The following is a 17,018-nucleotide window of genomic DNA, read 5'->3' as shown; positions in this document are numbered from 1 at the left end:
GCCCTGACAATCGAAGCTCAAACACATCCATGTCAAATTTACGTTGCTATTGGTGTTGGGATCATCCCTCATAGAACATCACAATATTAGCTTTGGCCTGGATTACCCTTAAGCCGTTTTTTTTCCTGCAGAAATCCAGACAGGTCAAACAAGCATTTCAAGAACTTGCAAGCATTATTTGAAATTCTAGCTGACTTGTGCATACTTGCTAATACAACAGATAGTCTTTCTAAATTATGGAACATAATTTTTTTTTTACTTATTTCTCTGTGATTCATAGTGTGAATATAGGACTGAACTGATACCCATCAACTGTTTCAAGCTTCAATTTACAATAAGCCCTGCTTGGTGTAAATGGATATAAAAGAATAATAGCTACATTATTCTTGTCTGTAATAACATGTATTCAAATGTTTAGCTTTTGTCCAAAGTGATTTGAAGGAAATCCAAAAGAAAAACACCATGGTCCAGGTTAAAGGTAAGACGTCCAGTGTGGATTGGAGAAAATGCAAGAACTGAGTTGTGCTGCAACATTAGACAGTTAACACCTGGGTTTAACACTATTAGCTTGTGTGAATTTCCTTCGATCGCATTTAATTTACTACAATCCCTGGATACGTTACTCATTACGGCATTCAGTGAAGTTTAAAATGTACATCCTAAATCTATATATTTCTTTAAAGTTGCTATCTGACAAAGTGAAATGTTAAAAAGTGCATTACAATTAAAACTTTGTCGTCTTCTGCTTGTTATGCTCCTGAAACTTCCTTTGAGTCTATTTTTATGATTGTCCTAAAAATAACCCTGCACTTGCCTTGTTTGAACCTGAAGCAATTTAAACAATTAATACAATGATTCTTCCAAAAAAACATATTAACCTCACTTTTTAATAAGGTGTTTAATTTTCTATAACAGAAGCACTGATAATAGAAATAAAAGAAAATAAAGGTTGTGTTATGTTTAATACACTTGTTCAAATACATTATAATTTCTAGTGAAACAACTTAGAAACATTGTCACTAGCTCTGACATTTTAGACCCCATTAGTACAAAATCTTCATACTTAATGGAACATTTTTTGATATGCAAACAATTTTAACAATTCACTATATATGAAAATTAACCCATGAGCTCACCTGATGACTTCGAGTAACATTTTGAGTACACATAAACTTCTTTTGAGACCTATAAACTCTTCTCTGAAGAGTTTATAGGTTTTACAAAACTGCTCATGACCTTGTTTATGCTGTTCTAAAACTCTTTATAAAAACTTATAAAACTTTTGTAAAACTTTATATTGGTAGGAGAAGGTCAAAGCCCAAACCTTTATTATATTTGTATAATCTCTCTCTGTAAAGAAGAGAGACCTTACAGTTTGTATCATGTCACACTCAATATCAAGGTGATAGTAGAGTACATTTATATTTTTAAAAATACAATTTTTCTCAATAAATCAATCCAGGCGATATATCTAGGAAGATGCTGTTATATATCTGCACCTGCCTTTTTATATGATAAAAGTTATAAACATAACAGAAATTTATAACATATTTGATTTGTTTGTTTTATTCCCTTTCAGGTTTTGCTGCTTAACTTGACCTTAATAAAAATATAATGTAAAAAAAAAAAATTCTAAGATTCTCATGACGTCCTAAATCTGTGTTCGAAATTTTAAAGTTGTGTTTTTCATCTTTTCTTTGTAGTGTTCATCAAACTGCTCATTCTGGGCCACTGTGAAGTGATTCTTCCAGTCACCGACTTTACCTGGAGGAAATTTCAGAAAGAAAATAGAAATTATTGATCAAATATGATCATGTTATTAGCAAAACTAATAGTGAGATCTTCACTTCAATTACTTGAAATTCTTATTAATCAGTCCAGTGGAGTATAAACTGGATTATGAACCAGAATAGTTCATTTTAGTGACATCAGAATGATTTTTATATTAAACCTTCAAAAGTGTACTGTTTATGCCATACAGATTAACCTTGCACGGTCATTTCAGTGTATTCATATATCCACAATAAAAAATCATAGTAGTAATCAAGTAATAAAAAGAATCAAAGGACTGGGTTCAAGCAAATATTTGTACCAGCATGTGCTTGTAATAATTTCATTCGTTAATTTTCTACCGCTTATCTGAACTTCTCGGGTCACGGGGAGCCTGTGCCTATCTCAGGCGTCATCGGGCATCAAGGCAGGATACACCCTGGACGGAGTGCCAATCCATCGTAGGGCACACACACTCCTTGTAAAATTATTACAAGGATTGTGTGTGTGTGTGTGTGTGTGTGTGTGTGTGTGTGTGTGTGTGTCCTGCGATGGGTTGGCACTCCGTCCAGGGTGTATCCTGCCTTGATGCCTTATTTTTGCTCCATGAAGTAACCATAAACAATTTTTTTACGTCTCCTGTGGATTTAAAACATAATAACCTTTGCGCATGAATGGTGAGATCGAAAAATTCATGACTGGGAGTGTGGAGTAGTTGGTCATCTGGTTTTGCCTCATGGCGTCAAAATGGACATTTTTGGTAATCTTCTCTCTCTCTTCTGTTGGTTTAGATAAACCGAGGAAAGAGCACAGCCGCTCCACTTCACGATCAATATTCTAGTTTACAGAGAAAAAAAAATGGATGTTTGAAAGCTTAAATACAGGGCCCACTTTAATAAGCCTCAGGAAACAATACCACAGTAATGTGTACACTGTAACAGGTCTCCTTAACAGTTACATAGAGTACACTGCCAGTGGACAAGCTGTTCCTCTTTCCTTACCTCCACCATATCCTCAAAGAACATGTAGTGAAGATTAGAGTAGGTCTGCTTCTTCTCCCAGTAGCCACACACATGATCATACCAAGGACCAAACACAGCTAAGAGACAGAATAAAAAGAATTATACAGAAATTCTGATAATCAGGGGTAGAACTGTACTGTACTACATGTAACACACTGTAACTGCACGTCAATGTCTATTTCTAGTCATATTATTTTTATTTCTTCTCATTTTTGTTTACTTAGTTTCATACATTGCATTTACTTATGTATTTATTTATTTACTTACATCCAGATATTTATTCTTACCCTATGTTTAGAGATTTATAAAATGATTATTATTGTTGTTGATGTTGTTTTTATTTGGATTCTTTAATATTTAAAATTTTTAATACTTGTGCTTCTTCTTAATTACCAGGGAAAAAGAGGATTTGCTGAATCAGCTACAAGAATCCAAGAGGTTGGGTGCGGATGTTCTAACAAGAAGGCCTGGTGTACAGTTGATGTTTCAATTCATCCCAAAGGTGTCAGATAGGTTTGATATCAGGGTTTTGTGCAGGCCACTTGTGTAGTTGTGTAGTTCTTCTACATCTACCTTTGTAAACGATGATATCGCTTTGCCATGCTGGGGCTCAGCCACATAGACATTTTAGTCAATTATATGTTTACAATGTTGAGGCAACAAGACAACAAGTGTCCACATACAGTACATTTGGTCGTGTAGTGTAGACCTTAGCTCTAAGTCTTTAAAATAGTAAAGTTTTAACAAAGTAATAATAATTTAACAAAGTTTGTTTGATTCATTGATAATTTAGTTTACACAACTGGATAGACAGCAATTATATGATAAATACTGAAAACTTACAAACCTAGATGATGGTTTCAGGTAAAACAGCATAATTGCTTTAAAAAGTTATAAAACCTTTCAAACCTAAACCTGACTCATCTAATTTCACTTCTAACGTCACTTCTTAATGCTTGAAGCATTTTTTTTTTTATGGATTTTTGCTTTTTACTTTTTTTTTAGTTTTTTACTTTTAATTCCACTTCCATACCATTAATTAAGTATAATTACTTTAGATTATTTAGTACTTTTTCAACCACAGTTAATGATTAATATTTCTGTTACTAAGCCCCTCCTCCTGTTATCTTGTTTGATATAGTAACTTACTCTTTCCATCCATGAACCGTTGTAGATAATTGTTCCAGTCTCCTGGATAGGGTTGTATTTCATTCATGCGCTCAAAGTGGAAATAAGACACAAGATTGTCTTTGGCATTACGTGCTACATAGACAACCTGGTGAGAGACACACACACAAACACACACACACTGGCTGGAGCACAAAAGATGTGTAGATGTACTGAATATTGTCAACTATTTTTAATAACACATTGTTGTATGTTATATTTTGGGTAGAATCTTAGACCAAAGCATTACTGAGAATCATCCACTACACATGAAAGCATTAGTTTATGTACTACAGTTTTTATTAAAGAAACCTCTTTGTTTAAGGTGTAAACTTATGATGGACATTAAACTTAATAAATAGAGACAGTAAATATTAAGCGTTCCAGTTCCTACAGATCTTAGATTTGAATACACCCTGACACTTCCATGCACACGGCATGCACATCACAGTCCTTTTTTCCAGTCCGTTACTGTTATGCTGCATTAGATTATTTTTTACTGTGTTAACATTGGGTATTATTCTGTACAAAAAAGAAAATACTGAGTAATATTGAGTATAATTTTAATGATACGTGATAACTCAAATGTTGATTATCACCTTCTGAAGACAGCAATCAGTATAGTCAGAGTTATAGGTTTAACCAGGTACTGTCTGTATATTTACTGATCTAAAGCCAATACTGCTTTAAACTCATTTTAAAGTAGAGAAGCAGCTCTTTGGATCTGCCTGGTTGTTCTTTTGAATTATGTGTGCTCTGATCTCCTGACTCTTGTTCTGTAAGACCTGTTGTAATAAAACCTCCAGCATATGCAATTTGAGCATTTGAAACCCTCTACTGAATCTCTGTCATTACACTTCTTCACATCACTTTAATGGGTTGACAGTTAAAACCTCCATACAATTAACACCAGTAACCCAGAAGGACTCCCAATTATTGTACCTTGCAGTTCTGTTCCCAGAAGGACTTGGGCACCAGCTGAACAGGTAGATGAGTTTTGATGAGTCGTGGTGTGGTGGGTAAATTATCTGCTAGTTGAACCCCTGTACAGTGTAAGCAGCAAAAGCATTAAATGTACTTGTATGTGTAGTTTCAATGGATTAAATTGTGACAACAGGGATTAAGTTCTGATTCCCACATGAATCATATTGTCTGTTATACTGGAGTGAGTATGGCTACTGACCAGAAGGTATCGTTGGAAGAACAGCCTCAATGAAAGGCACTCGCATGAAGATAGGTATTGAGGTCTGACGCTCTGGTGCTGTATTGCCAAAATATAGTAAGTCTAAGATGTAGGAAACCCAAGTGGTGCCTGGTGAGAGTTGGAAAGTATTGGAAAGAAAGTGAAAACCTAGCGATTACATGAAGAACTTTGTCGAAGTGTAAAATTTAATAAGCTGTTTATAGGTTTTATATATGACATGATTAACAGCATTGTAAGTACAACTTCTTCTTCTTCTTCTTCTTCTTCTTCTACCGCTTATCCGGGGCCGGGTCGCGGGGGCAGCAGTCGAAGAAGGGATGCCCAGACTTCCCTCTCCCCAGACACTTCCTCCAGCTCTTCTGGGGGAATACCGAGGCGTTCCCAGGCCAGCCGAGAGACATAGTCCCTCCAGCGTGTCCTAGTTCTTCCATGGGGCCTCCTCCCGGGTGGACATGCCCGGAACCCCTCCCCAGGGAGGCGTCCAGGAGGAATCCGAAACAGAGCCTGAGCCACCTCAGCTGACTCCTCTCGATGTGGAGGAGCAGCGGCTCTACGCTGAGCTCCTCCCGAGTGACCAAGCTCCTCACCCTATCTCTAAGGGAGCGCCCAGCCACCCTGCGGAGGAAACTCATTTCGGCCGCCTGTATCCGGGATCTCGTCCTTTCAGTCATGACCCAAAGCTCATGACCATAGGTGAGGGTAGGAACGTAGATCAACCGGTAAATAGAGAGCTTCGCCTTGTGGCTCAGCTATTTCTTCACCACAACAGATCGGTATATCGACCGCATCAATGCAGAAGATACACCAATCCGCCTGCCGATCTCCCGCTCCATCCTTCCCTCACTCGTAAACGAGACCCCAAGATACTTAAACTCCTCCACTTGAGGCAGGAGCTCTCCACCAACCTAAAGGGGGAAAGCCACCCTTTTCCGACTGAGAACCATGGCCTCGGACTTGGAGGTGCTGATTCTCATCCCCGCCGCTTCACACTCGGCTGCAAACCGTCACAGTGCACGTTGAAGGTCCTGGTTTGAGGAAGCCAGCAGGACAACATCATCTGCAAAAAGCAGAGACGAAATCCTGTGGTCCCCAAAATGGACTCCCTCCGGCCCCATACTGCGCCTAGAAATCCTGTCCATATAAGTAATGAACAGGACCGGTGACAAAGGGAAGCCCTGCCGGAGTCCAACATGCACCAGGAACAAGCCTGACTTACTGCCGGCAATGCGAACCAAACTCCTGCACCGGTCATATAGGGACCGGACAGCCCTTAACAGAGGGCCCCGGACCCCATACTCCCACAGCACCCCCCACAGGTCACCACGAGTGACACAGTCGAAAGCCTTCTCCAAATCCACAAAACACATGTGAACTGGTTGGGCAAACTCCCATGAACCCTCCAGCAACCTGGCAAGGGTATAGAGATGGTCCAGTGTTCCACGACCGGGACGAAACCCGCATTGTTCCTCCTGAATCCGAGGTTCGACTATCGGCCGAATTCTCCTCTCCAGTACCCTGGCATAGACTTGTCCGGGGAGGCTGAGGGACTTAAACAGAGGGAGCACCATCCCAGTCTGACAGTCCAGAGGCACTGTCCCCAACCTCCATGCGATGTTGCAGAGGCGTGTCAACCAAGACAGCCCCACAACATCCAGAGACTTGAGGTACTCGGGGCGGATCTCATCCACCCCCGGTGCCTTGCCACTGAGGAGCTTCTCAACTACCTCAGTGACCTCAGCTTGGGGAATCGAAGAGTCCACAACTGAGCCCCCGCCCTCTGCTTCCTCAGTGGAAGACATGTCGGTGGGGTTGAGGAGAACCTCGAAGTATTCCTTCCACCGTCCGAGGATGTCCCCAGTCGAAGTCAGCAGATTCCCACTCCCACTGTAAACAGTGTGAGCTGGGCACTGCTTCCACCTCCTGAGGCGCCGGACGGTTTGCCAGAATTTCTTCGAGGCCAACCGATAGTCCTTCTCCATGGCCTCACCGAACTCCTCCCAGACCCGAGTTTTTGCCTCCGTAACCACCCGGGCTGAAGCTCGCTTGGCCCTTCGGTACCTATCAGCTGCCTCCGGAGTCCCCCGAGCCAACCAGGCTCGATAGGACTCCTTCTTCAGCTTGACGGCATCCCTAACTTCCGGGGTCCACCACCGAGTAAGGGGGTTGCCACCACGACAGGCACCGGAGACCTTACGGCCACAGCTCCGAGCGGCCGCATCGACAATGGAAGTGGAGAACATGGTCCACTCGGACTCAATGTCTCCAACCTCCCTCGGGATCTGATTGAAGCTCTGCCGGAGGTGGGAGTTGAAGATCTCTCTGACCGGAGACTCTATCAAACGTTCTCAGCAGACCCTCACAGTACGTTTGGGTCTGCCAAGTCTGTCCAACTTCCTCCCCCGCCATTGGATCCAACTCACCACCAGGTGGTGATCAGTTGACAGCTCCGCCCCTCTCTTTACCCGATTGTCCGAGACATACGGCCGGAGGTCAGATGAAACAACCACAAAGTCGATCATCGACTTCCGACCTAGGGTGTCCTGGTGCCATGTGTATTGATGGACACCCTTATGCTTGAACATGGTGTTCGTTATGGACAAACTGTGACTAGCACAGAAGTCCAATAACAGAACACCACTCGGGTTCAGGTCGGGGGGGCCGTTCCTCCCAATCACGCCCCTCCAGGTGTCACTGTCACTGCCCACGTGAGCGTTGAAGTCCCCCAGTAGAACGACGAAGTCCCCGGTCGGAGCACTTTCCAGCATCCCTTCCAGACACGCCAAGAAGGTCGGGTACTCTACACTGCCATTTGGCCCATAAGCACAAATAACCATGAGAGACCTATCCCCGACCCGCACCTATCCCAAGCCCACACCAGCACGCCACCTCTCACCATGGGCAACTCCAGAGTAGTAGAGAGTGTGGAGGTGAGCCCAACTATATCTAGTCGGTATCTCTCAACCTCCCGCACAAGCTCAGGCTCCTCCCCCCCCAGCGAGGTGACATTCCATGTCCCTAGTGCCAGATTCCGTGTCTGGGTATTGCGTCGCCGAGGCCCCCGCCTTCGACTGCCACCCAATCCACATTGCACCGGCCCCTTACGGTTTCTCCTGCAGGTGGTGGGCCCACAGGAGACAACTTACTTACTTAAGAAATACAACTTATGCTTAATATTAATTCTCCATTTCCTTTTTTTTTGCTCTTACTGAGTTGCTCTGTTAAAGGCACAATGTTTGAAAGACAATTTTGACATTTGAAATAACCAAACAAACACATGCCTAACCCAAATGGGTGTCAACCCTGTTTTGATAGCTCCGCCCACACATACATAAGCAACCCAGGCAATTATTATGGCAGAACCTGCTGGGGCAGGTGGCTGAGGGAATATTTTTATCAGTAAATTAACTCAATAAGTAATACTATGGTAATACAGGTCAAATGTGTTTTTGTAGTACCGTGTGTTGTAAACTGAAAGGTATAGCTCCGTTTCACGTGGAAGACGACGTTCAACACCTAGAACCTGAGGCAGAGGTAACGGCAGGTATCCACCATGTCAATGTTTCAATCGCTTTCTGCTAATGTCACACATGCGCACTGAACACTCTCTCCGCCGCATATTGACAAGACACGCCCCTTTCTGCTCATTGGATACACGTTTGTTTTGTTAGTTGGCCCGACTGGAGTTTGGAGTTTTCTGAAGCATTTTTCAAACATTGTGCATCCCGCCTTTAATAAACACCCCTGAAATGTTTGTGATTTGCAAAGGTTTCGTAGGTTAAATAATCACTGTATGCCTACACCTGAGTAAAATGATAGCTCATCTCATACAGATGCAAAAGTACTTTACACAAAGCAGACTGTCCTGAAGTCCCCTCTAAGTGTATGATGCAATCCCAGCAAACTGAGCACTGCTTGCATTTGTTATTCATTTTTAAATGTTTGACCACGTGTCACGTTCTTTGCTCCTGACTTCATGCCTGTTATCATTTGTTCCCAAAATCTATGGACGTTTTGAGTATAGCCTTTAATGAATTTTTCTTATTCTGCTATTTGTCCAGTTAAATCTGGGCCTTAGTTATCCTTCTTGATTTTGTTTCCTGTGATTATAGATGAATGTTTCTGTCTGCCTGTTCTTTGACCCATGGAATGGACCATGACAATGCTTTTTGGATTCACTCCAATAAAACACACAGTTTACTCACTGCACTTTACATAGAAAATGATCCCTTTCACACAGTTGATCCAGCACACATTATCGAGTATAATCAATTTAATAAACTTGATAAATAAATATATTTTTGATCCCCATTAACAGAGAATTCATTCACATTACAGTTACATTTCTAAATACACAGAATACCTGCTTTGGGGTAAGTAGAAATGAGGATGTCGTCTGGTCTTGCCTTGAATTTTTGAACATTTTCCCAGTCATCAGTAAAGTAATGAGTCATACAGATCCCTTCGAATTCAATCAGTTCTGCTCGGCTGGTCGCCATCCTCTGTAGGTTTAAACACGATTGTTTACATAGACAAACATCCTAGCCTTAACTTAACCTTACAACGATTATTTCGTATCAAGACCAAAAAAATATTGCAGTCCACATTAAATCTACACAGAATAAATACAATAGATGCAAAGTTTGCTAGTAATACTTTTAGTTCATTCTAACTAGATTTAAGTTTGAACTGAATAATAATCAGCATGCATTAAACAAATCTGGAGCCATTGTGTCCTTTCCTAAATAGTATACCTACAGTAAGCAAGTTGTAATGTTTGTTGCCTTTAGGTGTTGGATTGCTGCCTGACACAACTAGCGTGAAAGGGGAAGTCTATTTCCCAATAAGTTTCAAAAATATTTTCAGCTACTCACCGAAGAAAAATTAGGATCTTCCATGATAAAATAAAAAGCTGCAAGTTTGCAACTCAGTTCCTTTCACTCAAACTGTTTTAATCTGACCCACTTCCCTTATGCTACACATGTACTGTACATACCACTGGATTATATAACCACCCAAAGCCCTTCCCTCATCCAGCCTTTTTCAGTGCCAAGACAGACAGTCTTGTGTTGCACTGTATAGTAAAGCACATGCTGATAAGATAGTACAAACACTGTTAACACACCCTGCTTACAGCAAACATTTAGACATAGCATGTATAATAGTCTAGTAATCAAAAAGTATATCTGTTGTAAGGAATAAACATTAATTATAGACACACATACACACAAATAAACTGCTGCTGTGTCATTTACTCGCATCCAGATTATAAAGCAGCATTATGTACAATGTAGAGAAACATTTGCTTTACTGACAAGACGAGACTTTTTGTTCAAAGTTATTTTGGCAAACCTTGGAAAGGCATCCTTCTCAGCAGCCGCCTGAGACTGAAGAAAAAAACATCACTGAATGTAGAGACTAAGGAAAGGGTAGGAAATGGCATGCTTGCTGAATATAATTTCTAACAGAATGTTCTTATAGTTCTTATTCTTTAGCAAGTAATTCTTGCCCAAAGGTTATGGCTAATCAAGAAAAGGCAAAAATGAATTTCCACATAAGACACATAATATAATAACATTCACAAGTCTTTTTTAAAAGGGGTGGTGCTGGGCTGGGCATATCTTCAGCTAGACATGACTTGCACAGTAATACACTGACTATGAATGAGATAAAATGATAGGAAAAAATTTTGGCCTGGATGCTGAGATACGATTCTGCAGTCAGCAATACTGTAAGCAGATTCTGCTTATTCATTGTAGAGCAGTAATGTTACTCAAAGCAGACTTTGCCAGACTTTGACTTTGACACTAGAATGTACATTTCCTGAAGAAAATGTGAATGGTGCTTACACGTGGCAAGTTCCCCTCATCATGCTGAGTGTTTTGATATATGACATATCCATGTTGTGCTAACTTGTTGATTTCGCTTATTTTGGGGGCGGGGCTACACGTGACGTCAAGTGCATACCCGGTGAGGTGCCAATACTTGGACAAAAGTTGCTACTGAAATAAAACTTTGTCCGGAGCAAGGTCCTAAAGGAGATGGTCGAGTTTGGTGTAAATCACTCGAAAACTTGTCTAGTATTCTGTATTCTGGAAACATTTTACAATAAAGCCATCTGCCACTGGAACAATTCAGAAGTCCTGTAATAATCAGCTAAATTATTTACAAAGCTCCAATCATTACTTGCTTCCACAATGAAGTCTTGAGCCTGTTACATTCATCTAGCTTTTTTCACATTATCAAAATAATAATATTTAACATAATATAGAACAAAATAAATATTTGCTTTGAAACAGCTATATACCAAAAAATTTATTTGATTCAATATGGTAAAAAAAGAGAAAAAATCTCATAATATTGTTTACAGTATGTGCTAAATGTTGCAATGATCCCGGAAGAGATTGCCGATGAATGAATTGAGTTAACATTTTAAAATCAGAAGTGTCTTAAATCTCTGTGCGGAACTGTAAAGATGTGTTCTTCATCTTCTGCTTGTAGTGTTCATCAAACTGTTCATTCTGAGCCACGGTGAAGTGATTCTTCCAGTCACCGACTTTACCTGAAGATACGAGCAAAGGGGGAAAAAAGAGAAGCAATAAATCAAATAGAACCAAAATAAAGTGTAGGAAAAAGTTAATACATAAATGTTGGGTATGAGACAGTGATTGAAACTGACACAAGGTCAGAAACACACAAACTACACTGCGCCTGGAGCAAAGAAAGAGACGCTGTGACTGGAACACTGAGTGAATGTGAATCAGAACAGAACACACAACAAAAGCTGTGTGTTGGTGCTGAGATAAACAAAAATTATGAAAAGTAAATCTGTGTACAAAGGTTAAGGATGAGGAAACTTAAATTAATTAATGTCTTTTTAAAGAGGGGGATGGTGTTGAGCTGGGTGTGTCTTCAGCTAGGTTCAATCAGGTTCACACAATGACTATGAATCAGCTAAAATGATAGTAAACTGTGTGTGAAATGGATATTGAGATAGAACTGTGTAACTACCAGGAGTGTGCTTTGTCATGATGGCTTGGACAATTCCATGCCAGATCACCCGGCACACCTGCTACTTATATTTCCCCTGAAATACTGGGATACATATTTTCCTATACTTGCTTGACAAATATTAAAAAAGACTCGAGTTGACTTTGACTTGACATTCATGACTTGAGACTTGACTCGGACTTGAGTTAAATGACTCAGAAATGGGGACTCGACTTGACTCGAGTCAGACTTAAGTCGCAAATTTGAGACTTGCTTGACAAATATTAATAAAAGACTTGACTTGACTTTGACTTGACATTCATGACTTGAGACTTACTTGTGACTTGCACATGTGTGACTTACTCCCACCTCTGGTGCAAAATAATAATGGGGCCTGAATAATTTCTGAACCCACTGTATATTTGTTCTAATAGCACACCAACAAATAATCCTCATTCCCTCAGCCTGCAGCCCCTCTCACACACACCACTTAAGACTGCCGTGGAATGATCATTATGAAAACTAAAGACTATTCAGATAATCTAGCTGTTAATAAATAAACTAATAAATAAATAAGCACCCAATAAATGGAAGCCAAAGAGAAAACACAGAACCAAAGCCATAATATGTAGTTAGTCACCCACGCCTATGTATATAAGCCTATCAGTCAATCATTTCTAGGTATTATTATGCACAATTTGTACAGCAACCTGTACAGTTAGTACAGCATACTAACCTTTGCGCATGAACGGCGAGATTTTAAAATCCATGACTGGGACTGTAGAATAGTTGGTCATCTTGTTTTCCTTCATTTTATCAAAATGAGTGCTTTGTGAAACCCTCTCCCTCTCTTCTATTGGTGTAGATAACCCAAGGAAGGAGCACAATCGCTCCACCTCACGCCCTGTGTCCTGGAAAATCAAATAAAAATATTCCCTTATTGCCATCCTGAATTAGGAACCTGAAGGTACAAGAGTAGAGTAATTATTAACTCCTATGCAAATTAAGGCTATTCTTCTTTGTTTGAAGAGAACTGTAAAATGTATCTATCCTAAGGCTATTTTTGTATGTTATGATTTTTATAGCCAGTATACTTTCCACTTTCCTTACCTCCACCATATCCTCGAAGAACATGTAGTGAAGATTAGAGTAGGTCTGCTTCTTCTCCCAGTAGCCACACACATGATCATACCAAGGACCAAACACCTCTACCAATTCAAATGGAATATATTTTAGATTACATTTATTTCAAGACAAGACATATTTCCTTAGAGAATGTTACAGGTACTCTCTCACTTACTCTTTCCTTCCATGAAGTTCTGAAGAAAGTTGTTCCAGTCTCCTGGCTCAGGTTGCCCTACGTTCATGCGCTCAAAGTGGAAATAAGACACAGCATTGTCTTTGGCATTGCGTGCTATATACACAACCTAACGGAACACATTAAAAAGAAAAAAGAATTTAAGAAACTGGAAGAGAATATACAGTACATAACAGTTTAATGGCAGTACATTTAATGTGTATATGAAACTGAAAGGATACACAGACAGAAGAGTATTGCTACATTCACGCTTACAATGAACAGAGATTATGAGAACTGTCAACTTATGTCAACATGTATTACACCAACACATTATATATATTTATAGAATTTATATTTAAATGTTTTCCATCCAGTGTTTCATTTTAACTGCCTTGTCATGCGATTGGAAATAAGCAACCACCAGTAGTGACTTCAAAGTGTGTGAATGCAGCTTCTCAGTTTGTTCCACTACATGGCTTTGAACTACAAACCCTTTGTTCATGGGGTAAAAAAAGTTCAGCTAACAAAACAATGTAAAAAAAAACTTTCAGAGTACACCAGAAAGATGATCTTAATATCAATCTCTGCTTGCAGCCACCCTTTCATCGGTTAACAAACTCTTCATGACTGCCTTTATTACTAATTTTAAAAAATACAGACCCATCTTTTTTAACTTTTATATTTAATGTCAATTGAATATATTTATTTATTTTGCCAATATTTATTTCATTTTATTTTTAATCAAATGTATGCTTCCATGGCATGGAAGGTCTGCTGGATAAAAAAAAAAAGTCTTTCCCACAATAAGTGTTTTAATTAAGTGTTCATTTCTGTATTTTTGCACATATACTGTAGAATAAACAATATGTACAGTACTCTGGTTTCTGTATTGTCTTTGTGTATTGTCTTGTAGTGTTTGCACTAGGTTGCACAGATGCACTTTATGTGGCTAGGACTAACTTACTTAAGTCGTTAGCTCTGTGTTGTTCTATGTAGCTCTGTCTTTGTTCTATGTACAGTAGCACCATGATCTTGGAGAAACGTCTCATTTCACTATGTACTTCATCTGTTATATACGGTTGATATGACAATAAAAGATTTTTGACTTGACAATAAATCTAAGCCTTGGACTGTTGCTGTGAGTATTGTCATGTTTATTATTTACCTTGGCCTGATCTTTCTGTAATTGAAATTAGATCACTACTGCTTCTGTCTGTTTAATACTTGTACTACAATCTTGGAATGTTAAGCTGATATGCATCCTCAAGCTTTGTGTTTGTTTGCCTGGTGTATTCAAAGACTTCTAGGAAGTTGTTATCATGGATTATAGGAGGTTGATTTTGTGGTTTATCTGTGTTCTGTCCTCCTGACTCTTGTTCTAGGACTTGTGTAGGAGGTGTAATAAAATTTTCAGCACAAGGAGTCAAAATCTTCTCCCGAATCACTGTTGTTAAATCATGCGTAGGTTTGATGATTAAAAATACCATTTAATCAAAGACCATAACCGGAAGGTGTCCTAAATTCTGTACCTTGCAGTTCTGTTCCCAGAAGGACTTGGGCACCAACTGAACAGGGAGATGAGTTTTGATGAGTCGTGGTGTGGTGGGTAAATTATCTGCTAGTTCAACCCCTATATAAGGACGAAAAGTTGTTACTGATAATTTTTATTTGTTATTGTTAGCATCATTTATCTGTGTGCAAGTATCATCACTGCTTATAACTCTGCATTATATGTGCTCCTTGTGAATGTGTATATTAACCTGCTGGGAACCCAGGAAAGATTGACTCAAGGAAAGGCACTCTGGAGAAGATGGGCAAGGAGGTCTGACGTTCGGGTGCTACATTGCCAAAATAAAGAAGGTCCAAGATATAGGAGGCCCAGGTGGTCCCTGTAGGAGAAGGAAAAGATGAATAAGAATAAAGTGCTTGTGTGGCAAAGTGGCATAATAAACAAAAGGCTGATATGAACTGTACTCCACAACATACCCCTGTGTCTTATCAAATTAACATAAACTTGTGTATGTAAATTAAATTCATTTTAAGTAAGTAAAAACAACGGTGTATTAGAAATGTCAATTTAATGGTATATTTATCCAGACTAGATATATTTGGATTTATCTGTCCAACAGTAGTTAACCATTTACATGCTGTTGAGATACAGTTTTGCCAAGTGATTTGCAGAAACTTGGCTCAATTCTCAGCAGTGTATAAGATCATGAGCATGATGACACTGGCGGCGGTGTTAGTGCGGAATTTGACCTTTGGAACCTGGTCTATTTTAACAGAGTGTACAGATGTGGAGGTGAAAGTACTGAACATACTAAAAGAGTTAAGTGTGCTACACCAGTCACTGTAGGTAGTGATAAATTCACGTGATTATTATGTCACTATCAATCAAATAACAATCAAATGAAAGTGTGGTTCAGGACAGACCTGTTCGTGTGATGCCAGACTAAAAACATTAAAATTGTATTGTATTGTATTTGATGGTGCTCCAATTTACCCTTTCTAATCAGAAATAATTTTTGTAGTTTGATGTAAATAGCCACCTTATCTACCAGTATGTTAAATGGTGAAACGTTTAGAGTTTTAAATCTGTACATAAAGTATGTAGGTATTTCATTTTATTGCACATTATTATAACAGATAATAAGTGCAATAGTTAAAAAAACTGTTTGCTATTTGATTGAACATAACAATTAAGAAGGAAGCATTACAATTCCTGAAGGGTCACAGCAACAAAAATTGAGAGAATCAATGAATCATGACAGCCTGTGGCTACAACTCATTAGCCCTTTTAGAATTTTAGACAAATATTCCAACTTAGAATACCTGCTTTGGGGTAAGTAGCAACCAGGATGTCATCTGGTCTGGCCTGGAAGTTCTGAACTTTCTCCCAATTGTCAGTGAAGAAATGAACCATAGAAATGCCCTCGAATTCAAAAACTTCTGGCCGAGTGATCGATTTCATCTGCAGTATTTAACATGATCATTGATTTACAAAATACATCAGAGCATTAGTTTTAAATCATTAATAGCAACACAACAATTTAATTTTCATTTCATTTTGTAAAAACAAATTGCTTAAGTATGTAAATCACAAGGAATGTTACAATGTCACAGGATGTAGTATTAACCAATAAAAGACAATTATTTGCTTATGTTAACAAATTGCATTATTCAGAAGAGGAGGAACAGTAACTTGGTGTAACTGAACTGTAGATAAACTGAAGATAAATCAAGATTTCAGTTTGGGATACAAAAAGCACCAGGCAGAAAGAGAGGCAGATAAAATCTAGCAGCTGCAGATGTTTTTGTTATGTTGCTATAATAAAGTATATTATCCATCAATAGTGTCCATTAATAATGCTTAGGAATCTCTGGGATATTTATGCAGGCAAACTTACCGAAGAAATATCAACTCCTTCCATGATGAACTTAGTTGAACAAAACTTTCTTGTTACAGCTTTTGTTAAGAGTCTCCTTTTGTATGTATCACAGCAGAGTGCTTACTCTCTCTCTCTCTCTCTCTCTCTCTCTCTCTCTCTCTCTCTCTCTCTCTCTCTCT

General features: G+C 39.3%; 2 protein-coding genes across 3 annotated transcripts; both read right to left on the bottom strand.

The window, feature by feature from the left end:
• Positions 1-879: 879 nt before the first annotated feature.
• LOC113656202 (cytosolic sulfotransferase 3-like) lies at positions 880-10,206 on the bottom strand. 2 transcript variants are annotated; one of them, XM_027167319.2, is made up of 8 exons: positions 10,035-10,198; positions 9,524-9,662; positions 5,143-5,271; positions 4,902-5,002; positions 3,942-4,068; positions 2,772-2,869; positions 2,433-2,607; positions 880-1,764 (listed from the first exon to the last, which is right to left on the bottom strand). In XM_027167319.2, the coding sequence occupies exons 1-8, from the start codon at positions 10,056-10,058 to the stop codon at positions 1,652-1,654; spliced, it is 906 nt and encodes a 301-aa protein (XP_027023120.1). In that variant the 5' UTR covers positions 10,059-10,198; the 3' UTR covers positions 880-1,651. The 2 variants fall into 2 exon arrangements, with proteins under 2 accessions (XP_027023120.1, XP_027023121.1); XM_027167320.2 differs by lacking the exon at positions 5,143-5,271 and having other exon boundaries at positions 10,035-10,206.
• Positions 10,207-11,462: 1,256 nt separating this feature from the next.
• On the bottom strand, positions 11,463-17,018 carry LOC113656201 (cytosolic sulfotransferase 3-like). The gene is made up of 8 exons (XM_027167318.2): positions 16,858-17,018; positions 16,283-16,421; positions 15,211-15,339; positions 14,980-15,080; positions 13,451-13,577; positions 13,261-13,358; positions 12,887-13,061; positions 11,463-11,722 (listed from the first exon to the last, which is right to left on the bottom strand). Exons 1-8 carry the CDS (start codon positions 16,879-16,881, stop codon positions 11,610-11,612), a joined length of 906 nt encoding a protein of 301 aa, XP_027023119.2. The 5' UTR covers positions 16,882-17,018; the 3' UTR covers positions 11,463-11,609.

The sequence above is a fragment of the Tachysurus fulvidraco genome, chromosome 14 (genome assembly GCF_022655615.1).
Source record: "Tachysurus fulvidraco isolate hzauxx_2018 chromosome 14, HZAU_PFXX_2.0, whole genome shotgun sequence".
Taxonomy (NCBI): domain Eukaryota; kingdom Metazoa; phylum Chordata; class Actinopteri; order Siluriformes; family Bagridae; genus Tachysurus; species Tachysurus fulvidraco.
This window is presented reverse-complemented; position numbering and strand designations above follow the sequence as displayed.

Coding starts and splice junctions, on each gene's coding strand:
- LOC113656201 (XM_027167318.2), bottom strand. CDS start 16,881: ATGGAAGGAGTTGATATTTCTTCG. Junction 13,578..14,979: donor TCTGGGAACAGAACTGCAAG/GTACAGAATTTA, acceptor GTGTTCCGTTAG/GTTGTGTATATAGCACGCAA. Junction 13,062..13,260: donor TCTTCGAGGATATGGTGGAG/GTAAGGAAAGTG, acceptor TTGATTTTCCAG/GACACAGGGCGTGAGGTGGA.
- LOC113656202 (XM_027167319.2), bottom strand. CDS start 10,058: ATGGAAGATCCTAATTTTTCTTCG. Junction 5,003..5,142: donor TCTTCCAACGATACCTTCTG/GTCAGTAGCCAT, acceptor TACACTGTACAG/GGGTTCAACTAGCAGATAAT. Junction 2,870..3,941: donor ACGGTTCATGGATGGAAAGA/GTAAGTTACTAT, acceptor TCTGTCTCTTAG/CTGTGTTTGGTCCTTGGTAT.